The 26,488-nt window shown below is 50.2% G+C and overlaps 2 protein-coding genes across 5 annotated transcripts in view; one reads left to right on the forward strand and one right to left on the reverse strand.

Moving 5' to 3' along the window:
* The window catches only part of TBXAS1 (thromboxane A synthase 1), a 156,745-nt gene extending 130,941 nt beyond the window's left edge, over positions 1 to 25,804 (forward strand). The window contains exons 11-14 of the mRNA XM_035021219.1: positions 17,854 to 17,945; positions 21,632 to 21,769; positions 23,159 to 23,321; positions 25,561 to 25,804. Coding sequence (XP_034877110.1) covers positions 17,854 to 17,945; positions 21,632 to 21,769; positions 23,159 to 23,321; positions 25,561 to 25,635 — 468 coding nt within the window. The 3' untranslated portion in view covers positions 25,636 to 25,804. The remainder of the gene's footprint in view (positions 1 to 17,853; positions 17,946 to 21,631; positions 21,770 to 23,158; positions 23,322 to 25,560) is intronic.
* Positions 1,983 to 26,488, reverse strand: part of PARP12 (poly(ADP-ribose) polymerase family member 12) — a 64,978-nt gene continuing 40,472 nt past the window's right edge. The window contains exons 13-15 of one of the 4 annotated variants that reach the window (XR_004682123.1): positions 23,691 to 23,799; positions 23,202 to 23,305; positions 1,983 to 2,208 (exon numbers count right to left, since the gene is read on the reverse strand). Coding sequence is in view for 2 of the 4 variants with exons in the window: in XM_035021217.1 (XP_034877108.1) it covers positions 23,745 to 23,799 (55 nt within the window). In the remaining 2 variants the exon portion in view is untranslated. Of the gene's footprint in view, positions 2,209 to 22,095; positions 23,800 to 26,488 lie in introns of those variants that run through there. The other 3 variants (XR_004682122.1, XM_035021218.1, XM_035021217.1) reach the window with 3 other exon arrangements.

Below are 26,488 nucleotides of genomic sequence, written 5' to 3' on the forward strand. Positions count from 1 at the left end.
TCGGGATGAACAAAGAGTCCCCTTTTAACTCAACAGACCTCACCTGCCTTCCTCCTGGTCATTCCTGCTGCAAACAGCCTGTCTTCCAAGCCCAGCCTGGCATTCCTCAAAGATTCCTCAGGGCCATCTGCTCCCTGGCCTCCTCTAAGCTTCGGCTCTGGGGATGTAATGTGCCCTTAGTGAGACTTGACGCCTCCCACCTTTCCAGAACAGACACCAGCATTCCTTCCACAGACAATATCCCACAATTAAAAAAAAAAAAAATTATAAAAGCTAAAAAGAAAAAAAAATGCTGGTGGCATACCAGAAGTCTCCAAGAGGGTGACGGTCATCAGTGAAAAAATTAAGTGGATCAGCCCAGAGATAAGGCATTTCTATTACACTCTAAATGTTAAATTAGTCAAGTGGTGGGCATTTGCATAGCGATGCTATAGAAAGGGAACAGCAGAAATTGCTTTCTTCCCTTTGTGTATAATCACCCAGAAACATGAAGGCCAACAGAGATTAAAAACCAAATCATGTCCCTCCGTGCTTGTCCAGTGAGGCAAACCTTCATACTGCACAGTGTTTACTCGTGGGAAATGGCCAACTTCTAGATGAGAGGAGGGGGGGTTCTTTACTGCTATTTCGCTGCTGACCTGCATTTCTTCTGAAAGGCATGAAAATGGAGGGAAAGCAGCTCCTGGCCACTCCCTGGGGTTGTTCTCGAGGATCTAGACAGACCATAAGTAATTCGGGGAGTCGCTCACAAAGACCCCGGCCCTGCACGTCTGTGGCTACGGCATTCAGGCGAGCGGAAGGTAATCAGCGCCACCAAATGCAACACAAGACTCTTATCAGAAGATGCCATTTTTTCCTAAATGTCATATATACAATTTTTATTGGAGCGTGATGACAGATAGTGAATAACTTAACATAAATTTGCATAATACAATACAGCTGTTAATTTATGATCATATTAAAGCACAAACTTTTGTAGTTTGGGTGCTTAAAGTCGTAGTCTTTGGAAACTTTCCCTCCTGTTTGCTCTTTATTTATTAGTTATTTTTAGGGTTGCCAGATAAAATACAGGTGGCTGGTTAAATTTAAATTTCTGATCAACACTGAATCATTTCATAGTGTAAGTATGTCTCGTGCAGTATTTGGGACATACTTATACTAAAACATGATTCATTGTGTAGCTGAAATTCACAGTTAACTGAAGGCTTCTAGTTTTATTTGATAAATCTGGCAACTCTATTCTAACTTCATAAACACCTTGTCCCCTACTGGCTCTGTGCTCACAGCGGGGAGGGGGGAGGTGTTGTGTAGAGAAGGGTGCCGGCCTCTGGGCCCTTGGTATCTTTATGCAAAGTCAAAGGGATCGGATTATAGAGGTACCAGTGCAAAGGGGGAAAGTGAGGTAGGCAGCATACCTGAGTTTTCCTGGCAGCACCGAGTGTTACAGAGATGGTTTTCAAACTTTCTGACCACAACGCATCATAAGAAATATATTTTATAAATCAACCCAGTCCAGACATACCCATGTAACTGAAACAAACGTTTTATGAAACAACATGTCGTCTTCTATGTGTGATACACTGTATGTTCTATTCCATTCTATTTCCTTTTTTAAAATGCTGGTCTTAATCCCCTAAATTGAATTCACAGTTCCCTAAGGCATCGTAGCCCACATTTTGAAAAACACCGGGTTAGAGGGTTATAGCTCAGGAAAGTGAATGAAGAGATTTCTTAAAAACCCACTATACAAATGAGGAAATGTGTCGGATCAGTTAAGAGACTTTCCAAGTCCATTTCACTAATTTGTGGCTAAAACTAGGAATAAAACTTGGGTCCCCCAACTCTCAAGCCTGTGTTTCTGGTTTCATTCTACCGCACTTTCTAGTGTCTGCTTTCTTGATCTCCAAGTTATAATGAACATTCTGGGAGCCACATTGTTTTTGTTTTCTTTTACCTAATTATATTACTTCTAAACCATTTTGTTATCACTTCATATTCTTCTAAAATCCCCAAGATTTACATCATTGCTGATCTAAAAGGATTATATTATTGCTTTGACATAGCAACATTTAAACTAATTCATCTTGGCACTTACCATTTGATCTTTAGCATCTTCCTTCCCTTCTGGCCCCAACCTTGTCTCACTATTTTGTTGCCTCGGGAGATCTTTACAATGCATATTCCATGTGCTCCCCCCTGGGACAGGCACTGTCAGAGGTGTAAGAAAAACATACAAACAATAATTGTTGTTTGTTACCATTTGTTCTCCCTGACCTATGAAGTTGACAGAGTATCTCTTGTAAATAATCCTTTTGGAGTTGAGAAAACATCGGTTCAGAGAGGCTAAGTGTTTTTCTCAGGGTCACACAGCAAATGCAGACTTGAAGAGCTCAAGTCTTCTTTCTCTAACTCCTATGCTCTGCCATCAGGACATGGAGGTCTGCTGAGCTGAGGGGCCCGCAAACAAGTACACTGGCAGGAAAAAGACATCAACCCAAGAGATATCCATGTGTATTGTATACTTTTCTCACACACTAAGTCTAGATTTTCAAACTACATTCAGAACTTTCTGGAATCTGATGATCATTCAGTTTACTATCCTCTAGATCCTCTCTATGGCCATCCACTCCACAACATACTTTTTTGCTAGATGTGATGACAAATTCCAAAGTCATGCATGGTCCCCAGAGCACCTTTCCCATTTCTTTTTTTTTTTTTTAATATTTTATTTATTTGTTAGAGAGAGAGAGAGAACATGAGTGGGGAGGGCCAGAGGGAGAGGGAGAAGCAGAGTCCACGCTGAGCAGGGAGCCTGACGTGGGGCTCGATCCCAGAACCCCAGGATCATGCCCTGAGCCCAAGGCAGATGCTTAACCAACTGAGCCACTGAGGCACCCCTCCCATTTCCCCTCTTGTGGCCCTACAAGAGTACATCCTGGCCTACAGAATCCAAATGCAGGGCTCCTTCTGGTATTTTTATTAGCTCAGCAGTCAGTCAGTTTATGCAGAGAAGTCGACCTGGTGCTTTCCCTCTACCCCACAGAATAACCTTGCCTTTGGTTTCCTCTCGGCCCCAGCAGAACTCACAGGGCTCGGCACAGGGAGCCACAACCCACCTCCTCAGGGACGCACGAAGCAAGATGCTCATAGCGTGACTCACAGACAGCATTTTGCAGCTCCCATGGCCCTTTCCCCAATTTATCTTCCTCCACTCTGAATGGAGCTGGGCTGATGACGACGGCTCCGGGTTGGATTCCCTGCCTCAAAGCCAGGCTGAGCCCCCGAACCAGCTGCATGAGCCTAAACCTCAGTTTCCTCAACTGTTAAAAGGGGATAATAAGCATATCTGCTCCCTTCTGTTGGGGCCAATTAAATGTGGTGACAAACATAAAGCACTTAGCATGGGTCCCAGCACCTGTGCTCTCCAGAAGCATATGTTTCTCTTCTGCCGTCGTTTCGATTCTTCCCGTTATTCCCATAGTAAAGATATCACCCCAGAAGCCTTAAGGAGACACGTGTCCCTTCTTGTGCCTCTGGTTCTCAGCATCCATGCCCCTCAACCAGCGGTCCCTTCCCTGCCACTCCGGGGTCCCCTTTCAGCCTGGAACTTTCCCTACCCTCCTTCCCTTCCAACAAACTCGCTCTTTTCACATCCCATTTCCCCAGGACACTGTTTCCTGCTAGGGACCAACAAAATAATGGTCGAATTACCAAGACCTGAGGACTTTGAAGGATCTCAGTGATTGCAGGTCGATCCTGAAGGCCCTCTCCTAGGCCTATCATCCAGCAGTCACTCCAGGGATGAGGGGCTCCCCTCTTCCATGTTTCACACGCTGGACCAGACCATTAATCCACAAATCCATCTTCCTACCACTTCCCCTCATTTCTTCAAACTCTGGGCCCCCATCGAATGACCCTTTACAAGTTAGAGACTACACCCCTCTGGCTTCTGCCAATGTTCTCCATGTGGCAGAGGTTCAAGTGCCCCAGCCACCCGAGTCCCGCTCCAGTCTGTGTCCCTCTAGAGGGTGACACAGCCAGAGTGGCGGCCAGCCCAGGGTGTGGGCAGACGGGCAGAGGAGAACGCGGCAGCTGCATCTGTGATCGTGGTTTCCAGTAACCGGGTGGCCCCATTAATAACCCGTTCTCCGGTAATCTTCCCTGAATGTGTCAAAATAGATCTCGGTTATTGTAACCCTGTAGAATAATAAGTCCTACAAGTTTAAAATATACTAGATAGAAAAGGTACTTCCTTTTACATGCTCCAAAAAAGTGAACTCCTTCCAGCATTCCGAAGCATGGTGAACAACGTCATCCTTTGCCCTCTTCAAGCCTTTCCTTCCAAACACTTCGCTCTGCGGTAGTTTTCTGTGTCTGGGATTAGTCTGTGTCTCCCACGGGACCGGAAGCTCCACATACAACCTGGCAAACATGCCCAGCCCAGCTCAGCTGTGCCCACCTCCTTAGGGCTGCGTCTCTGTCCCCAAGGGACCCCTGCTTCCCTCCCTGCCCACACCTCCTCCCCTGCCCTGTCCATGGCTGTGGCCTTGACCCCTGGCTGCCTGGGCCTAGGAGCCTGCAAAAATCCCTCAGCCTGCTGGCCACTGCCCAGGGCCTCCTGCCGTGACACGGTCACCTCCCGCACCTCCGAGGATGCCGGTCAGGCCCCTGTGAGAAGCCTCGCCGGGTACAGGGGAGCTGCACCCCCCCAAAACAAATGGCCATAATTAACACGTGCCAGCTCCACGCCCCACAGCCATGAGGCAGAGGGCACGCGCCCCGATCAAACGGCAGTAAACGACGTGCCTGCGAAGGAACTCGGTTCAGTGCTTTTATTGTTTCTGTGCGAAAGAACACAAAAGCTTTTGGAAAATTGCTTCAGCACAAGCCTCCCCTTCTCCAGGAAGTGTTTCTGATCCCCCCCATCCCCGGCCCGGGCAGGTTGGGTGGCCCCCACAGGGCCCCCTCCACGTCCCCACTCTGGGCTTCCCGCCCTCCGAGGCACAGCGGGGTCCACAGGGCTCCTTCCCCTCCGGGGCCCCCACTGGCCCGGCGGCACCCCATCCCTCTGTCAATGCCCGCACACAGCAGGTGCGGGGGACTCGCTCCCAGTACAATGGTGGTCTAGAAGGGGTGGTCTGCAGACATCCCAGGAGCCTCAGACGTTGCTGAGAGAACCCCTGTAGGACAGATGAAGTTCTTCTTAGGAAAGATATTACAAAGACCTTTAAAATAAATATGTAAAATAAAAGCATAAAGATCGGAACACAGAAACAATCATTTTTTTCATAGAGAGGAGGGGAGGGAGAGGTAATGTCCCCTCATGTGGCCACAGTCACCCTTTTGGGGTTTTGTCCTACATTAAAGGAACAGTCCAGTATCAGATAAAACAAAAACAAAAACGGTTAACGAAAGTTACGCCCTGAGTGGGGCCTGGGTTGAAGCCCCTGAGGGCTCGTGCTCAGCAGCTCTGTCCACAGGAGCCCTGGCGGAGCCCCTAACTAAAGCCTTTGTCGGATGCCTCAGGGGTCCGCAGGTCCAGCTTGCCCAGCAGATGGGGGGATGGGAGGGGAGACCTGGCTGGGAGCACTCAGCCTCCCATTCCATGAGGGATGGGGTGCGGGGCTCTCATTTGCAGGGCAGTCTCCCTGTGACCCTCCCTCCCCACCTGCAGGCCTAGGAAGCACACGTGGGCAGGACAAGGATGGCAGAGTGACGGCCATCTCCCCCCACATCCACTCCAGGGAGGTGAGCCCTCCACATCTCGAAATGTGGTATGAGGGGAGCATCTGCCAACATCTGCCATCCGAAGGCCCGGTGGGGGCCACCTGCAGGCCGGCCGGGCCTTCCCTCTGGGCCTCGGCGGCCCCCCTTCACCGAGGCCCAGCCCCCTCCCAGCAGACCAGAGGCTGAATTCAGCATCTCAGCTCCACTGAACAGAAATCACTACCAAGGCTCTGAGGCACGCGCTATCTGTGGTTCAGTGAGTCTCCTCTCATGGCCAAATTTAATTACAAAGAAAGGGGGGCCTTTCCCCCAAGAACCCCATTCTTCTATATCCAAGCCCAGTCCTCCAGCTCCAGGGAGAGGGAGGGACGCTCTGTTGTGTCTGTGGGGTCGGGAAGCGCACGTCAGCTGTTACTCAGCCCGTGTTTACTTAGCTTCGCCACCACCGTGGAGGCCACTCCTGGCAAGGAATCCTTTTTACTAAAAGACGCCAGCTACAGAGAAAGGGCAAGGGCTAAAACTGCGTCAGGTGGGAGAGGTGGGGAGGCAGCCACTGTGGAGGGTACGAGGCTGCCCCCGGAGACAGGCCCTGGCTAAACACCAGCTCTCCCAGCGTGTGGCCCTGGCACCCAGGCTCTGGGCACCTCCATCTCCTCCGGGGCAGAGTGGGATCTTACCAGGGGACAGGAGGGGTTCTGGGAGGCTCTTGGCACAGGGAAGAGTTGAGGCAGGTCTCCAAGTGCCTCTGCCCTGTCTTCCAGCATTTACCTTCTAGCACCTTCCTCCCTCCTCTGGTCACAGGAGTGGGGAGGCCTCTCTCCCCGGCATCTCCCCCAAGGCGGCCCCACTGAATTCTTAATTCTCACTGGCACAGCTGTGTCCTTCTCTGCTGGGACGACCCCACGCCTGCAGCTACGGGGGTCTCACAGGGTCCCTGACCAGCATTTGTAGAAACAAGCGAATCTGATTCGTGCACTCCGCGCCTCATGTCCCAAAGCAAGAGAATTACAAACGGAGAACTGATTATAAAAGAGAAAGACAGTGAATTGTTCCTTCTGTTTTGTTTTGTTTTGTTAATTTTAACTTCAAAAACTTACTCACAATGAGGGTTGGATATATTTTAAAGGGTAGCTGGATTAGGGGGATTATTTTTTGTAAGAGCAGTAAATGAGTATTTCTGTGTGGACACGGGCAGGGGGAAGTCACCCCACCTCTCTGAGCTGTGGGTCCTCGTCCGTACCGTGGGGGCTGGGGGATTGAACTCATGGACCTTCTGAGGCTCCGAGTCTCTTTATGGTCCTGGGACTAATCTCCCACTCACGTGCCGGGGGCCAGGGTCAGCCACTCTTTTTCCCCGAAGCCAGCCAGCAGACGTACTGCCCTTCTCCATTAAAATCTGGTATCAGACTCCACTCGGGCCTCTGGACAGCAATCGTGGGCAAAGGAGACTTTTTTCCTTTTTTTTTAGCTTGGGCCTAGCCCTCCCCACTTATACCCTGAGATGGGAAAAATGGACTGAGCAGGCAAGAGGGAATTTAAAATGAGCTGAAAAAAAAAAAAAAAAGAAAAAGAAAAAATCCTGCCACAATAAATCACATCACAGTGGAGATCTCTATCTAACCAGAAAATTCTCAGCCCAGACAATGGCTCATTTATTTCCAACAATATTCAATACAACAGAATTCCAGCCCGACAAAAGGATTTCTACAGGTTCTTGGAGTTGGTTGCAAAGGGATTTAACCTACATAGAAAAGAGAGCTGTTCAATTATAGATTCCCAGGCGTGAGGGAGACCTTTGTAAATAAATTGTAAGGGGGTCTGCTGTAAATGTGGCTGCTTCCCTGGGGGAGCATCTCGCCTCCAGACAGCGAGAGGCAGAAGCACTGTGGCCCTGCCTGGAGGACGTTTGGGTAAATATTTGGGTAGAGACGGCTGCTGCTGGGATGGTGAGCAGAGCCGGCGATCGGAGGGAATGGCCCTCTCTCCCAGGCCCGCAGATGATACATTTCTATAAACATCCAGGCAGGCAGCCTCCAAAGACTCCTGAGCTTTCCAAACACATTTCCTATTCCATGGTCAGCGGGACTGCATTGCAAGCAGGGGCGGTAAAGAGGAGGCAGGAAACAGGAGGGTGGGGAGGGGTCTGGAAAGCCAGCCTTCTAAATTTAACACACAGTGGCTTTTAGGCCAAGTGGATAAAAAATAAATTCCAGTGCTTAAAGCTCTTATCTTTGTTTACCATTTCCCCAAACAGTACATGACCTGGCCTCAGACTTTTAGACCGAGCGATGGAGATGCACACAGGAATGAGGGGCGGGGCTGCTGGGGGCGGAGGAGGGGGGTAAAGAGAGCAAGCGGATCACCTGCCACCTTCACGTGACATTTCCTCGGCCGGCAAGTGACCCAGGACCTGCTAGTGTCACAGGCTGTCCCTGACTAGATGGGGTGGGGCTGAGGGTGCTCGTGACATTTCAGACCATCCTAGCTGTGGAAGGCACCACGGGGTTGCCCACGTCCACCTCCTTTTGATGAGGGACCCATGAATACCCTCCAGCGACCTTTTCAGATGCTTAGTGACAACTTTTGACAATCTCCAGTGGCCATGGGGCCTTGCCTATTTCATTAAGTTCTAGTCACTGGAAAATCCTTCCCTATATTGAGTCAAAATCGTTCTCCCTGGGCCTTACACCATTGGGCCTGGGTCCACCCCACTAACTAGAGGGGCAGCACGTGCTTTTCCTTTGTCGCGTCTGCTGCTCAGTCTGTGGCAATGCTCTCATTTCTGCCCTTGGCTTGCTCGGGTCCCCCCGCCACCCAGATTCTTTCAGTGTGCCTCTGGGAAGGGTGTGCCAGCCCCAGCTCGCTCCCACTCGCTCCATCCCCTCTCCCCGTGCTCATCTGGAGCTGGCTTTGGTCTCCCCTCCCCCACTCAGCTGACTGAGGCAGTGTCCTTTCCTTGTCCCTAATCTCCGTGGCTGTGTCCGTGGCTGGTGTCCGAGACTCCGTCCAGAGTCCCTTCCTTTCCAGTCCCTCAGCCTCCTTTCCCTGGGTGGCCCTGTGGTTCAGTCCTCAGTGCCCTGCTTTTCTTTCTGACCCCCATCCCAGGGGACTCATCCCCCTCTGTGCAGCTGAGCTGGACCCCATATCCCCTGGGGCGCCCCCGCACAAGCCTGTCAAAGCAGAGCTCTTCTGGAAGGGCAGCCTCGCCCAGACCCGTCCTCCTTCCAGCTTTCGGCCACCCAGGAATGAAACCTAGGGATCGCTGTCATCACTTCACTCCCTGCCTCCTTACATGTGAAGACTCACCTCCCCTGGCAAGTCTTCCTTTAAAATTATGGGGACTTGGGGCACCTGAGTGGCTCAGTCAGTGAAGCGTCTGCCTTCGGCTCAGGTCATGATCCCAGAGTCCTGGGATCGAGCCCCACATCGAGCCCCACATCGGGCTCCCTGCTCCGCTGGAAGCCTGCTTCTCCCTCTCCCTCTGCTGCTCCCCCTGCTTGTGCTCTCTCACTCTGTCAAGTAAATAAAATCTTCAAAAAATTAAAAAATAAATAAATAAAATCACGGGAACTCTGTCTCAGGCTGCACATGAGAATTTCCTGGGGAGCTTTTAGAACACTACCAGCCCCTGCACACCAGTCCAATTAATGCTGAATATTTTGGGGTGGGGCTCCGGCCTCAGTGGGGAGCAGCCAAGATGGAAAATCACTGTTTATATAGCTTCCCTTTCAACCCCATGCCCACTCTGACTGCTGTACTCTCATCAGAGCTCTTCATTTCTGCCCAGAATATTGCAATAGTCTCCCGTCTTATTGTCCTATTGACCAGCTCGTCCAACTGTCCTCTTGTAGGTCATTGTCAGAGCACAAAATACCATTTTTCAGCCTGTCACCTCTGCTCATCAAACCTTCAGTGGCTCCCTATTACCATAATAATATATCTCTGAATAAACAAGTAAATGGTTTCCCAAATACGTAGTGAGTTGAATGTATGGGATTGGGTCTTGTCTCCTCTCTTCCCCCCTCCCCACCCCCACACTCTGCTAAGGACACGCCACACCCATGTCATAAATGTACTCACTGTCTACGTGGGGAGAGAGTGAACAAAAAGAATTTCTCTGCAAATTAAATGCAAAACTCTCCCCAGTGCAGAGAAGGTGAGCAGGGTGATTTAATGGTCATTTACTTAGGGGCTTAGTTCTTTAAACATCATATAAAATCGGCTGTTAATGGAGAGAACAGAATCCTAAATATTACATAACAGCAGATAATCCAACGACTCGAATCTAGTTGATCTGGGAATTTTATGCTTAGGAGTGCTTATGTCTGATAATTGGGACAATTTTGAAAAACCAGGTGATTAGAAGTGTCTTATTTGTCCCTGCCTCTCCTCTTCCCTCCATGCCCACTATAGGGATAAATAACTCTGCTCCCCCAATAATATGCCATTTTTTCTCTCAACCCTTTCCTGGAATAGAGACAGTGGTTGGGTTTCAGCGTGTTGGAGGGGCAGGCGGAGGGAAGCGGGGGCGAGGGGGAGCCCACAGTGAGATGTGATCAAGGGAACGGGCGTGTGTTCAACAGGTCAGCCATTAAAATTTCAGGCAAGATGTACACCCAATATGTAAAACTGCCCAAAATATCTACTAAAGCTGAACATACACATTCCTTGTGACCCAGCAAATTCGCTCCTAGGCATAGACCCTGCAGAAGGGGGGACACATGTCCACCAAAAAACATCTGCAGCAATGTCCAGCTTTATTTATAACGGCCCCAAACTGGGGCAGCTCAAATGTCCACCCACCATTGAACACGAGAGTAGACACACGTCAGCGCCCTGCCTCACACGTGGGTGAGTTGCCAACACATGCCCGACAAAAGCCTACATCATGCATATTCTGTTTAGATGCAGATTTTTTTTTCTTTTTAATGTTATTTATTTATTCATGAAAGTCAGAGAGAGAAGCAGAGGGAGAGGGAGAAGCAGGCTCCCCGCCAAGCAGGGAGCCTGATGCGGGGCTCGATCCCAGGATCCCGGGATCATGACCTGAGCCGAAGGCAGACGCTTAACCAACTGAGCCACCCAGGCGCCCTAGATGCAGATTTTTAAAAGGCAGAGTAATCTCTCGAGTTAGAAGGCAGAATAGTGGTTGCCCTTGAGGGGGGTGGGGGCTGTGACTGGATGGGGTCATGGCGGTGATTCAGAATGCTGGCGATGTCTGGGGTCTTGAGCTGGACGCGGGTACACAGGTGTGCTCGCCTTGTGAAAAGTCACTGAACTCTGCGCTTTAGTTTGTGCGATTTTTTTTTTCTGTCTGCACGTTATTCTTCCATAAAATGTACATAAGGAAAGGGAGGGAAGGAGGGAGCAAGGAAGGGGAAGAGGGAGAGAGGGGAGAGGGAGGGAGGTCAAGGCAGTACAGCATGATGGACAAATCATGGGATTTGAAAATCTGGATTTAGTTCTGACTCTGCCATTCACCAGCTGTGTGACCTTGGATAAGTCACTAACCTCTCTGAATCTTTTCTTTTTTCATCTATAAAATAGGCAATAAAAACTGCCCTACCTACCACACGGTGCGGTTGTCAGTACCCAATGATATAACAGATGTAAAAATCCTTCTGAGCACAGTCCACTACTGCGAGAGACAAAGCTATTGCTATCTTAGATCTGTGAAGACGGGAATTCCTGGGGGAAGTCAGGGACATCAATAAAGCTCCAGCCAGGGCCATCGGTGGTTAAGGGCTAGCACTTGCGGGGTGTGTGCTTGCGTGTGTGTGAGAGAGAGAGAGAGAGAGAGAGAGAGAGAGAGAGAGCGCACACAGGCGGGGTTATGTTCTTTCATTACAATCCCCTCACCTAATCCCTTAATGGCCTGGCCCTCAGAGTACAAGAGCTCCTGGAATAATCTACAGGTTTACATGATGTGGGTTCTGTCTCCTTTCTTTTAAAGTGGGTGTAAATAGATACTATATACACTCTCCTAATTACTTTTTCTAAGGTATGGACGCATGGCTGCATCTAAGTCCGCCACATTCTTTAAATTGGCACGCAGGACTTTCTGGGCATCGGCGAGGCAAGGCAGTGATGCTGAAAGATCATCCCTCCGACCCCCGTTGCCTCTTGCCCCCAACCTGGACCAGCTCACACGGGCCCATTGCTGGACTCTCAAAGACAGCAAGTCAGAGCCTCTGTTTAGAGAACCGGTCAGCGAGGAGCCCAGGTCCCTGAGGAGCCCAGGTCCCCGCTCGGGCCTCGCCCGCGGGACTCAGTGCTCATCTCAGGAGACTGGTCGCAAGGGGAGGGGCTTTTCTGCTGGGTCAGTGGTCAAAAGGGCAAATCCAGGGTTGCTCCATTTTCCATGGTTTGGTTTCATATTGTCGTCTTATGTTCCCCAGAGAATGAGAGCAAACGGAAATCTTTATTCTTCCTATGGGCTGTATGACCCCTGGCTGTCCCCAGGCTTGAGTGCCGGGTCTTAAGGGATTTCAAGCTCCCCGAGTCTGGAGGGCAGAACAGAGCCCACTTTCTGTAACACCGCATCCGGCGACAAATGCCCCATTACCAGTCCAACTGCTTGGGGAGGACAAACCTGAAGCCGCCCCCACTTCTGTTTCCTTTAGCAGAATAAGAAAACGTCAATTTTTCTATTAGGTTCCCTGAATCTCCAGGAAAAATCTTTTTGAAAGCAGTGACATTTTTGTTTTCTTTTTCTCCTTTATTCTCCACATCCTATCATCTGCACACACCCAGCATGTGGTGTATGTGTAGGTGTGAGTGACTCAGGGGAGGGGTGTGTGTGTGTGTGTGTGTGTGTGTCTAGGTCTCAGAGAAAATGGCACACAAGAATCTAAATGTGGCAAAATGACATTAATAGGTCAGGAAATAGTATTATTTCTTATTTAAAAGGATTTACCCATAGATTTTCCATGAGGTTCCCTTAATCATCAGGTTTATCCATCACATTTAAATATTGGTTTACAGATCTAAGCTATGTGATAAAAAGACTAAGAGACCAAGGACCTTAGAAATAAAATTAGAAGTTACTGCCCACTGAAAATCAAATATAGATGAAAAAAATCTTCTGGAAAATTAAGGAACTTTGGATTGAGAATGTAAACCATGTGGCAAAGATTCAGTTTATGTTTTAATCTCTATTTTCCCCAATATTTAGCAATCAAATATTTACTATTTAATCAGTATTTCCCACTATCGGATAATAATAAATATTTAATATCTATTTTCAACCTTCTAAGAGTGCAGTTACTTATTTTATGAAATAAGTCCCAGCTGAAATAAGTTCTATAGGATTTTAAAATCACTTTCTTCCTTAACACGTCCTTACAGAGTCATTTTAATACATGCCACAGAAGGCCTGGTGGTGAAATGAGCTCCCTGCCACCGAATACTTTCAAACAGAAGGATTATCTGCTCATTTGGTGCATTACGGTTTCCGGAGACCTGTCACCTTACCGTCTCCTTCGCCCTGCCCTGCAAGCTGGGCATGACCCCAGCTTACAGGCCCCGTGACCTGTTGATGTTGCCTTGGCAACTGGCCCCAGGCCACAGCTGCTGGGCAATGGATCCAGGACGGAGACTCTGGCCGGACCCAGTGACCACCCCGAGGCATGGCCAAGGTCAGGGAGACAGGCTCCAGCAGCAACCATCCCCGTTGGGTGGGAGGCAGGATAGGTTGATTCTAATTCTGAGTAGTATGGCCCATGCAACAGGAGTCGGGGGGAACCCTCAGGGATCCCTTTTTTTAACGTTATCTTCGGGAAACACAGATGCTTAAAGTGCTTCCTGGCTTGAAATGAGAGGATACTCTGCTCAGAAACCCCCCTGGGTTCTCCTGACATTCCAGGCCAAGTGGGCCCTCCTCAGCCCTTACCAGCACAGAGGGTCTGAGCACCAAGGGTGACAGCAAGGGAGGGGCTGGGCCAGAAAGCGCAGCTCCCGGCTCCCAGCCTCCTGCCTGTGGGGATGGCGCTGCTATTTTAAACATGTTTAATTCTTTAGCGCAGTTCCAAGTCTTTGCATGGAGCGACTCCACACACTACTGTTATTTACATTGCTATTTAGTGTTTCAGCTTTTTTTCTTTTTGAAGGAAAACTTTAACCTAGACAAATTAGAAGACCACTTGGGAGAACTCTGTCCCCCTCACCCAGCGTCCACGAGAGTCCACTGCGACCCCTCTGCTTTCATCCATTTCCCCACCTTCCCTCACTTCCAGGTTTTGTCTTTTTTAAAATCCCAGATGTCCTATCATGTCATCGGTAACTATTTCATTCTGTATTTCTAAAATACAAAGGCTCTTTTCTAAAACAGGACCACCATACCATCATCACACTAAATACAAATGAACCATAATTTCCTAAGTGTATCGAATTGAATACCCACTCAGGGGTCAGGGTCCTGTGATGGACCCATGGATTTTTTTTTTATATTAGTTTGTTTGAACCAGCATCCAAACAAACCCACCCACTTTTCACTGGCTTCTTCTATTCATCCTAAAGATCTCAGTTTAGGCATCACTTCCTTTTGTCAGCTTCCCTGATCCCAAATGCCTGGGATGTCTGTCCTCTGTTCTCTCACAGAGCCTTGTGCTCACCACTCTCTAACCCTCCCCATTGCTTTGCGTCCTGAGATGGACGGTGAGGTCCAGGAGGGTGGGGAGGGTCCCCATGTGTCAAAGTCATGTGCCCTGTGCCTAGCACAGTGCCTGGCCAACAGTCTGCACCAACTCGGCACATGTCCAACAAATACATGAGTGAATGAGTTCTCAAACAGAACTCTGTTTCCCATTCCTCCTAAGTCTGTTCTAGAACATGTTCCACATTCAGTATAATGATTTGCATAGAAGGCAGCTTCACCAAAGAGCAGAGACTTGATCATTTTTGGATCCTCAGCACCTTGCCCTGCACCTGACAGGCTAAGTAGGGGCTTATGGAGGGACTGCTAAATGAATAAGGACATGGGTTTTCTACTTCAGGTTCTATCTGTGTGCTTTTGGCTTCGAAAGCTTTCCTCTCTGGGTCTCATTTTTCTCATCTCCATAATGAAGAATTTGGATTCACGATTCCTAAGTCTTTTGGGGGTATAATTTGTGATTCTGAGTAGGGGCCCAGCATTGCTGGGGAGTCCCCATTTGCCGTACACTTGCTGCCCTCTGCTGGCGGGACTGGTGCAGGACCCCTTTATCCCCGATTTTCCTGAAAAGGACTCAGGGAGCCAAAGGTCCAGATGGGTGGATGGTCTGTCAGTGGGATAGGGACTTGAATTTCATTGCCTCACCTGGGTTTGATTAAAATGTGCAGGCGTGAGCCTCCCTCCACCCCATCTGCCCACTTCTCCCGCAGGAAGGATCCCTGGGGTAGATCACAGAAGGACTAAGGCAGCGAGTGGTCTCTCCCCAGGGCTCACATTACAACTGCTGGGGGGGGGGGGGGGGGGGGGGGGGGGGGGGGCAAAGGGAGAACTGGTGCCCAGGCCCCACTTCAAACCAACAGATGAATCCTTATATATTAAAAGCCGTCCCACTGCTTCTAATGTTCACCCACACTGAGAACCACTGGACTAAGCTGATATTTACATGTGTATCTTGAGCCAAAAGCTTAGAAGTACAGTAGAAAGCTCATCCAGAGAAAGAATAAATGAAGACTTTGACTTTATAATATCAAATTCCCTTAGCCTGCTTTTAAAGGCTTTCTTTCTCTGACAAATGCTGATAGCTTCTAAATCACAAATTTTGTCCGGGGAACCAATACCATTTACTGCTAGGGACGCTGCTTGCAGATCTGTTTTTTTGGTTTCTTTTTTTTTTTTCTTTTTGAGATTTAGTTCTATGTTTTGGTACACAATACCACCATTTCTTATTTATTTATTTTACATGTTCTGCATTTGTTAAGTGTCCTTTGGTGGCAGGTAACAGAATTCAGCTGTTGCTAACTGGGGCCATAAACGAGAAAGTGCTTTAAGAGTTCTGATCCACCACCCACGGGGCTACTTGCAAACAGAAACTGGCGCTCTAAGGGACACCAGGATATGGTGTCTCTCTCTGTCGTTTGCCTCTGCCTCTCTCTGCACATTTAATTCATTTCTTCTTTCTCACAGCCAACTGGAATTTTCTGCTCATTCATCCACAAGGCAGAACATGGTCACCAACAGATCATGACTCACCAGTGTTCAGTTTCCACCCGCTGGACCAAAAACTCCTTTTTCTCTGCACTAGATCCAAATTTCCAGACCGGTGCCCTTGGGTCAGAGGCTCACCCTCGGGCCAATCAACCGTGGCCTGCATGGCCAACCCCACCATTCTTTGACATAAAACGGAACTATGGGGCCCCTCACTCAAAAGGCAGGGGCAAGTGCCATTAACAGTAGATACAGAGGTTCTCCCTTTTTTCTTCTTTAGCATGAATCTTACCATTCACCTTTACGTCACGCAACGCCAGTTTTAAATGTAAATATCAGAGCATTTAACTCACATGCAGAATCACTGAAATTACACAATTTGTATTTTGTGACTCACAGGCCAGAAGAAACAAGCACAAATCAAACTACTAAGCATTAGAAAGAAGAGAGGTGCCACAGGGTCCCCAAGGAGGCACTCCCCCATGCAAGGGGGTAGTGCGTGGGCTGGGGAGCCAGGCCCTCACGCGTGTCTGGGGGCCCTGCCCCCTTCTGCCAGCCACTAGACCCATGCAGGGCATGGTGTGGCCAGCTGCAGGCCTGAGAATGGCTCTCTGAGGCGGGGGCCACTCAGGGCCCCTCCGTGGACAGCTGGGGGCCTGCAGTCTGGACTTGCCCCCAGTGCTGCCCTCTGCCGCCCTGGGAGGGGGGTCAAAGGAAGCGAACCTCCAAGCTGAGGACTGCTCTTGCAGCAGGCACTATCTGGTTGAGAGAAAGAAGGTGGTCACCAACCAAGCAGGTGACGCACTCTGGCTCTGCAGGGAGTGGGGTGAGCGGACGACTTGGGGAAACCCAGCAGAGCCGCGAATAAGCCTCCATGACCCCATTCTAACCCTCCCCCGCATCCTGCTCCCCAGCTCACATCCCATGTGTCCCTCCTCCCCAGGCCAGGGGTGACGGCGAGGGTGACAGTTTCACTCCAGTGGGCATTGTCCAAGGGACCCTGGGGTACCCCCAACACAGGGTACTGGGTTATGCTTCTCCACGCCTCCGCCCTTGAGTATCTAATCTGCATTTCCCGACCTTTCCTAACCTGACCGAAGAGCAAAATCTCCTTGTCTTCATTTGTATTTTTCATCATGGCAACTTTATTTCTCCTTCTATGCTCTGCCCGTTCATATCCTTTGCCCATTTTCCTAATGAGTTTCTTTTCTTACTGACTTAGAACGGCTCTTTGGGTTTTGTCACTATGCGTCTTTTATTTCACTAGAACTTTTTTTTTTTTTTTAAAGATTTTACTTATTTATTTGACAGAGAGACACAGCGAGAGAGGGAACACAAGCAGGGGGAGTGGGAGAGGGAGAAGCAGGCTTCCCGCGGAGCAGAGAGCCCGATGCGGGGCTCGATCCCAGGACCCTGGGATCATGACCTGAGCTGAAGGCAGACACTTAACGACTGAGCCACCCAGGCACCCCTAGAACTTTTTTTCTTTATCTGCGATTTCACGCTGCATTTTTTAACTTTATGATGTACCAGTTACTGCCCCCATGGCCACCTCTCCGAGGCTCGGTTTTCTCATCGGAGAGATGGGAGAGCGGCTGCCTCGTGGGTCTACAGAGAGGATTAAGCCAGATCGTGTCTACGCAGTGCGTAGCCACCACGCCACCCTCTCTCCATCAATGCTCGCAGCTACGCCTGCCACTGTCCACTGTTGCGTTAGAACCAAACTTCTCTGTAGGACACTCCAAGGTCCCCAAGTCGCAGGCTGGCCGGGCTGGTCCGCGGTAACATACAGCACCACGACACAAGTCCGAGGGAACACGCGGGGTGCTGACCTAACGCAGCTTGGATTGTACTGACTGCATTTTGCCGAGTCTCCGTTTATGAGCCTGCGGAGTTGGAGCAGGACTCTAAAGCTAATGGAGAAGCCAGAAAGCTGTGGGACTCAGTGGGACTCAACTTTCTTCATTTGTCACGACCCCCCTCCCCCCCAGACGGCCCCTGACTACAGCAGCCTCCAGGAAGGCCTGACCTACCTGGACATGGTGATCGCAGAGACCTTGAGGCTTTACCCACCGGCTTTCAGGTATGCCTGAGCTCCCCCACCTTCTCCCCCTGCCCAGGCCCCCGCACCCCAAAGGCCCTTCGGGACATCACTGTCTAGGCTCCTCACCAGTCCTCAGTCTGTCACCACCTGCGTTATCGAGAATGCTGGACTCAGGTTCCTGGAAGGCAAGGCCTGAGTCTTGGGTTTCTTGGGTTTCAATGGCTTCCATAGAGTGACCATAGCAGTAAATGTCTGGCTCATTTTCCTCTACATTAACTACCTTCTCAAAGGTTCACTGGTCTGTTTTTGTTTTTGTTTTTGTTTTTATTTTATTTTTTTAAGATTTTATTTATTTGAGAGAGAGAGAATGAGAGACAGAGAGCATGAGAGGGAGGAGGGTCAGAGGGAGAAGCAGACTCCCCGCTGAGCAGGGAGCCTGATGCAGGACTCGATCCTGGGACTCCAGGATCATGACCTGAGCCGAAGGCAGTCGCTTAACCAACTGAGCCACCCAGGTGCCCTCACTGGTCTGTTCTTAACATGACCTTCCTCCCCAACCCAAGCCAATCTCCTTGGCCTCCTAGCCTTCAATGGCATTTGCTAGTCCTCCTGCCTGTTCGTCCGTTCGTCCATTCTTTCATTTGGCAACTATTTGTTGAGTCGAATGCTGGGCCAAGCACGGGGAAATCGGCCGTGTACGAAACAGATAAAACCCCTGCCCTTGGAGTTGATGTTCCAGGGGGAGAATTCCAAAGTCTGGGAGGCTGCTCCTCACTCTCCAGCCACCCACCCCTGCCCCATCCTTCGAGCTCCAACCCAACCCTTGCTACCCTGGGCAGTTTGCCTCTCCTCCCCCAGCATTTTCGAGCAAACTGTACTTCCTATTACATTCTTGGACACTTCTCACCCCCTCTGGAACATCTCACACGTGGACATCTGCTCACACCACCAACCTGTAAGTGCCTCGAAAGCAGGAATCTGGTCTGCTTTTTTCCAACTCTCCCTAAACAAGGCAAAACATGGAGCACAGGATCTTAACTTGGGCCCCCAGGCCTTTAGGGAGGGAAACAGTGACCACATTTCAGGTTCTAGAAACAAGAAGCAACACAAAGCATTTAACCTATCATAAGTTCCACTCTGCAGGTCTAAAAATTAGTATACCCCAGCATCCATATGGAGGTACCTTTTGCCATTCTAAAAGAGAAAATGTGGATGCTCTGAAGATATCTCATTATATTCCAAACCAAAAACATCATACAGAGTGTGATTATAGATATTGTCCAAAGTGTTTGGACCCGGAGCAAATACAGAGAATTCCAGAGATGTGAGTGGAATCACATGGTCCTCAAGCACACAGGGTTTCAGGGCCCTGAAACCCCAGCACTTGCCGGGCCGCTCTCCTGACGCCGGCGTTAAGACCAATTCTGTGGGCCTTCCCTGATTTCCTTGGGAGCCATGGCACTGTCATCCAATCCTGCTTTTTTAATGATTTATATCCAGCTTCCCTCCAAGGGAACTGTGGGCAGCTGCTATACACGTTAAAATGAAGCTCAAAATAAGACATTCAGTGATAGAACAAAGGCCATCCAGGGGGAAGAAGACTTTACAGGACCCCAGAGAGGGCCGATAACAGGGGTCAGGTCCCCGCTCAGGTGCCGCGGCTCCTGCCAGAGAGGAAAACCAGCAGAGTTGAACAGGCACGTTCTCTGGCAGGAGGAAAGTCTATAAAGTGATCAAAGACAGGTCCTTTCCTGGATCTAAACCCAATCAAGAACTCGACGCGTGAGACCTTTTAGCGGGGATGCGCTGAGTGACAAAGTGAACAGGCTCTTCAACACCCAAATGCTCTGATCGATTCTCCAAGTGACCCTTAGAAACTTTAGAAACAGTACTGCATAAAAGGCGGCCACACGGCTCCGGGGAACCAGCAGTGGGTGATCTCACTCGAAGGCAGGACAGAAATGAGGGAACTGGGGTGAACTGGTTGACTCCCTCATCAAGCCACATAGAGTACCAGTGCTCCGTAATCGCAGAACAAATTCAGACAGAAAGTCGAGAGTCTCACACCTCTGCCCTTCGTGGGCTGTGTGACCTTGGGTAAGCGCTGTGCTGTTCTGTGCTTCTGCTTCCTGGGTGTTCAGTGGGCACACAATGCCTGCTCGCCCCCCCACCCCCAACGAGTGGTGAGAAACAGTGGGACAGAACTTCTGAAAAGCTGCACACTCTAAGTCATATGTCACCTAATGTATGAGGTGAAAGCAAGAAGGACTGCCCTTCCAGGCGAAGGGCCAGCTTCCAGCCCGATCCGGTCCTGGCAAGCCACGAGCTCCTGGGCCTCACCCTCCTCCATACCTACTCTGCTGGAATTTTTAATCCTATCAGCTCTGCAGACTTCTGTTAACAAACAACAGAAAGGAGAGAGTCAAGCCATCATTATTCTCAGCCAGATGAGAGGCCAATTCGCTTCAGCCCAGGCAACAGATTTGGGGGTGAATACAGATAGAATGCGAATTTTATTTATTTTATTCTACTTTATTATTTTAATCTCAGAAAAGTGCGTTGTCTTTTCGCAGGCCCTGACGCACCTTGACTGATAACCATTATCCACCAAAAAAAAAAACTCAGAATGGCCCCTGTAGAAAACTTACCAACTCTTGTTGAAGTATTATTAATGTGAATCCAGGATTCCATGCAGTATACATATTAATAGCATTGGTAGCTTAGGATCCGAATGGGGGCCCCCAAGTCCTGGCTTCTCTTGTTACATTAAAGGTTCCTGACAGAGTAATGAAGGCTGCCAGGAGCTTCGGGTTGCTCTTAATTCTTTTTTATAAGCGAGAACAGAATATAATGGTAATTAGTATAATAACTTTATCTCCTCTGAGATATTTAGGAAAGTCCAGCCCTACAATTTGAAATAAAAGCCAGCATAATTTTTAATTTTTAAAGTAATTATCTGTATTACAAAAATAGTAGGCTTGTACTTAAAAAAAAAAATACAAAAACCAAAAAAACCTAAACAATACAGAAGGATCTGAAGAAAAAGTTGGCACCTCTGGTCCCCTGCCATCCTCCAGCCCAGTCCCATCCCTTAGAAGAAATCATGGTGGAAGTTCAGGTATTCTTCCAGAAATTTTATATTTGTATGCAAACATCTATAGTCTGGCCCTTAAAAATACAGTGTAAAACGGACTGTGCCATGGCATTTGGTAAACAATCTGACCAGAAGTTTTGTCCTCAGTAAAAGTTATCCATAGTGACACAGACAATGAATGGAGATCAGATGTTCAAACCCAAATTTCCTTTAGGTAAAGCAAGGGGGTAGGTGAGAGCCACTTAAAGATGCTTAGCCATGGACAGAAGATGAGGGAAAGTGTGGCCAGGGTCATAACCCAGCAAGCCTCCCACAGGAAGAAGCCCTTCAAAGGTACCCATGTTCCCCCAGTCAGGCCTAAGAGAACTCTTCAGGCTTGATGGATGAATGCATATTCACTGAGGGCCAAAGGAGTCTCAAGAGCTTGGAGGCTTCAGGGTTGTGGGCAGTAGAAGGTTAAGGGGCAGGGGGTAGAAACCATCCTGGTCACCCCTGCAAGAAGGCTGGGCCTCCTATGCCCTTACCCCCCATTCCACACTTGAGGCTCAGACCCCATTTGCCCCAGCGTGCTGCCGGCAAGCTCTGCTTGTTGCTGTGCATTAAGGCAGGGGTGACTGACGTGTCCCCACAGGTTCACGAGGGAGGCGGCGCGGGACTGCGAGGTGCGGGGGCAACACATCCCCGCGGGCACCGTGGTGGAGGTGGCCGTGGGCGCCCTGCACCACGACCCTGAGTACTGGCCACAACCCGAGACCTTCAACCCAGAGAGGTGAGCTCAGTCCCTTCAAATGGGCGACGCGAGTGTAAGGCGCTTGGGGGAGGCGGCCAAGGGGAGACAAAGATTTAATAAAGTTGTCCCCAGTTAAAAGTCATGGAAAATAGATAGTCGAGAGACATAATTTCCAAAGGACATAACTGTACCATTTTTAAAAGGCCCGAACAGAATGCAGAGTTTTCGCATTTCAGCAGCCCTGCGTGCAAGTAACAGGGCAATTTCTAACGGGTGTCCTCTGTTCAAGCCAAGAAATGGGACACAGGATCGAATTGCTGGTGTGCACTGGAACGTAACAAAACATCATTTCCTTTTTTTAAAAAAATCGGAGCTTGTTCCAAAACAAGAGTAATCACAGAAATTTCTCCCCGAACTCAAGAGATCCAGCTGTGCTAACAAGGTCGACCCAGATCCCCACTCCTTGGTCCCCTATGTGGATTGGGTCCCTTGTCTACATTTCATTTCTAGGCTCCCGGGTGGAAAATGTCTGAGCAGGCATCCACACCCTCCTCATCCGAATCGATGGCTATCCCCTCCTGGTGTGATCTGGCAGTGGGGAGGGCTGGGCAGACAGACCCTGTTTCCACCTTGAGGAATTTCAAATTCCCGTGGAAAGAGGCCCCACCCCTACGATCCCGCCCCGGGGAAGCCATGGGCAGCGGGACCCAGATAAATAATTTCCAGCTGAACGCAGTGAATATCGAGCGCCAGGGCTGAAGCCGAAGTGAGCTGGCTATTATGAGACAGTGTGGGCACCCAGCTCTACTGTCCCGGAGCACAGGTGGCAAATGCTGTGTGACAGCAGGTAGGAGAATTCCTGCAGCGGCCCAAACACAAAAAGCCCCCAGTGGTTCCAGTTTCACCGCGGGAACCGGAGAGGCAGGTGTGGGCAGGGGAGCCGGCGGCCAGGGTGGCCTCCGTGGATAAACCCGCACGACGCCGCCTCCAGGCAGGGCTGGTCCCCAGGGATTCTGCTCAGGGAGCTGGTGACGCCTGGTGTCCTGTTCTGGCTCCTGGGGAATCTGGAGCCACCTGTGGGTTCTTAAGATTTTTATCCTGGTGGATCCTAGTGAGCCTTCAGATTCATTAACAACACAATCAGTTCTGGGGGCGGGGGGCAAGAGGGCCTTCCAGGTGATCCTTCTCCTCCGCAGTCCGTCCGGGGCTTTGCGGGATTGCGGAGAGGGCAGGACGGAAGCTCAGGGACAGCTCGAGGGCCCGAGGGGACAGGAGTCCGTTGACGGCGACGGGGTTCAGGCCCACGTGCTGGGGGCGCGGCCTCAGAGGAAGGGGCCCCTGGGCCACTGCGAGCGGCTGACGAGGCCCCCCGGGAAGCGAGGCGGGTGTCCCGGGGCCTACCCTGACCGCCCGGCCCCCCCGCCGCAGGTTCAAGGCCGAGGCGCAGCGACGACGACGTCCCTTCACGTACCTGCCGTTCGGGGCGGGCCCGCGGAGCTGCCTCGGGGTGCGGCTGGGGCTCCTGGAGGTCAAGCTGACGCTGCTGCGCGTCCTGCGCCGGTTCCGGTTCGAGGCCTGCGTGGAGACGCCGGTGAGGCCGCGGCTTGGGGCGCCGAGGGAGGGGGCGGTCCTCACCCCGGCTCTCAGTGCTGGGCCAGTTCTCCGGACCAGTGGGAGGGGGGTGGGAATAATCACACCTTCCCCCCCTCCCCGCCCCGTTCCTGTTGTGTGAGGGTTGAATGGGTCCGCACAAGTGCTCCGGTACGCGCCTGGCCCAGAACCCGAGTCTGCGTTCCTATTACTACGACCGACCTCCTCTGTTCTGCGAGGCTGCGCCTGCGAGGCTGGAGCTCTTCCCTGTTCAGCGAAGAGGACCCAGGGATCCCCCAGAGTAGGTTGTATTATTCCCATTCTTCAGGTGAGGAGCTAAGACAAAGCTCAGAGAGGTTAAGTCACTTGCCTGAGGCCACGCACTTGGGCTCCAGGCTCTGTGAGGGCAGGAACCAAGTCTGTCCTATTCACTGTTGCAGTCTCCAGCACGAGGAACGGCGCAGGTGCTCACGCGTTCACTGAACGAATGTTAAAGAGCAAATGAACGACTAGCCAGGGAGCGAAGAAACGGGTTCCAACCAGATGTGGCGCGCCCCCCAAACCTCCCTCCTTCCTCTCCCTCTAGCTGCCTCTCTGCGGTGTCTGTGCCTACACAGCCTGAACATGGTGCCCCTCCATGCCTGTTCAGGAGCCCTCTGCACAGCCGGACACGAGTATGAATGGGGGCAGGTACTAAGTACACAGTGATGAGTGGACAACTTCTAGAGTCCGAGAGCGGCATTGCCTCTGACAGAGACTGGGTTCAAGGCTGGAGAGAGGGAGGGGCAAATTGGAAACATAGAGCCAAACCAACAGAGAGAAGGGCAGGCCCCCAAATGAATGAGGTGTTCCGTGTGTGCAGGACTTCCCTTTGGGGTTTGTCTCATTCCCCCTTGATCTTGACAAATGGTACAGCAGTCTTTGTCCCAAAACCCTGCTTATGCCTGGCATTCCCCAGCTCAAGAACCAGGCATGAGTCCCTGAGCCTCCTGGATCTACAGAGAGCTCGTCTGAGCCCACTTTGTGTTTTCTGCCCCAACTTCCCACTCTGGGAGGGTTCTACCCACTCCTCCCTAGCTGGAATGCCATCCCCCGCCTCCACTTCCCTGCCCCCAGCCTAATCCCATCTTCCAAATCCTTTAGTGTTCCCTCAGATCCCAAAGTGGCCCTTGAGAAGTCCTGCTTACAGGGCTTCTCCCATTCCTAGCCCCACCTCAGGTGTCCATTCCTCCAGGAAGCCCTCCCTGACTTTGCTAGCTCCAACTGATTCCTTTTTGGAAGTCCAATGGTGTTTCCAGTTTGTCTAGACTGGTGTTAATACAGTAGCTGCTAGTCACATGTGGCTATGTAAATTTTAATAATCAAGTAAAAACTCGGCCCCTCATTTGCGCTAAGCATATTTCTAATGCTCAGTTGCCATGCGCGCTACTGACTACCATACGGGATAGCACAAGTTTAGTTCATCTTGTTTCTTGGTGATATAACTTGTCTCCCATTTGAACTATAGCCCCCAAAGACATCTGAAAAGCCCACCAAGACCCCAATACTAAGGCCCGGTGATTCTTCTTTCCCTTAAATCGTTCATTCACATTAGCCATTGAGCCATCATTTTACCCAGAACTCAAGGGGACACGCTGCTTCTTGAGTAATTCTTTGGCTTTTCTTCCAAGTCCCCAGTCCACCATCAATCTGCCTTGTAAGTTAATGAGGAAAGCTTTCTGAATGGCGGTGAGGCTAGACCACGGCACACATGAGAAGGGGACAGTATGAAGCCACTCTCCCAAAGCCCCTTGGAAAGAGAGGGGGCTGCTCAGTTACCGCCAGGGCACCGGGGAGTGAGAGGAGGGGAGGTGAGAGAGCTTGAGGCTTTGCTCTTCACTTTCCAGTTGTGTGACCTTGGACGAGTCACTTGGCCTCGTTGAACCTCCATTTCTTCTTTTGCAGAGTGAGATACTACTACTTCTTATGCAGGCTTCTTGGGAGGATAAATGCTAAGTTCCTTACTCAGCGGCAGCATTTTATTAACATGGGAAAGAGGGTCAGGCACCAGTGTGCTGCTGGGGCCCCAGCCCCCAGTGTCCCCGAGATGCAGCTTTGCTGGCTTCTCAGGGCCATGCTAGGGAGGCTGCTTTGCTCACTCAGCCCTGCTGTCCCTCATTTCCACAACCCCAGGCCCAGTTCCAAAGAAGTTTCCCTGTAGATGCAGTTAGCTGTAACCAGTCTCTTCATCTCTCTTTTAGGTACCACTGCAGCTAGAATCCAAATCTGCCCTAGGTCCAAAGAATGGCGTCTACATCAAGATTGTCTCCCGCTGACAGTTAGTGTTATGAGGACACTCCCAGATTCAAAGAAAACCTTCATGTGAAAATTCAGATTTTGGGCGAAAACATCACTGAAGCAATTGAAAGGGTCCCTGACATGCAAGTATAAAAGAGGTCTCTATAGGAGATTTCCTAAATGCTTAATAAATGTTTGTTGCACTTAGTTTTGACTTTGCTGATGATGTACGAACCACTGAGCCACCTCTCTCCATCAGGGATTGCTGATAAATAAGCAAAAAATGTACTTTGCCAAAATGACTGAGAACTCGGGGTTTTGAAGGAAGTCCTGGCCTCAGGATGGAAGGAATCTATAGGGCAGAGGACACGGGGATGCTCAGGTGAGCTGCCCTGGATGGCAGCAGCTCCTGGGCCTCTTCAGCTTCTGGTGCACTCGGGGTGTGTGACTTAAAAAAATGACATTTATCAGAAGCCCAGCTTCAACAGTGGCTCAAAAGCTTTCTTATGCTTTGATTTTCCTAGGTAGGATAATACTAACTTTATAAGGTTTTAATACACAGAAGAGTGAGAGAGACTGAAATGTAGTCATCGGACCTTCTCTTAATTTTGATCAAAGAGTCAAAATATAGAAGTGAATTTGTTAAAACTATCGTGTTGCTGAGAAGGGCTCTCAAGTTGAATCCCACATCTGCCACCAGCCACGTGGCTGTTGGTCTTCCCACGTCCCTGTGCCTCTGTGTCATATGTAAAACGGGGCAGCTGACCTTGATCAAAGCCCCCTCCTCTGCACCATCTGAGCAGCATGAAGAGGATGAATGTCCTATAGATAGCATTCTGAGCAGGAGTCGGGAAGCATGGCTACCCAGATGCTGACCCATCTTTAGGCTGT

This window comes from Mirounga leonina, unplaced genomic scaffold, assembly GCF_011800145.1.
Source record: "Mirounga leonina isolate KUSES-001 unplaced genomic scaffold, KU_Mleo_1.0 Mir_174, whole genome shotgun sequence".
Lineage (NCBI taxonomy): Eukaryota > Metazoa > Chordata > Mammalia > Carnivora > Phocidae > Mirounga > Mirounga leonina.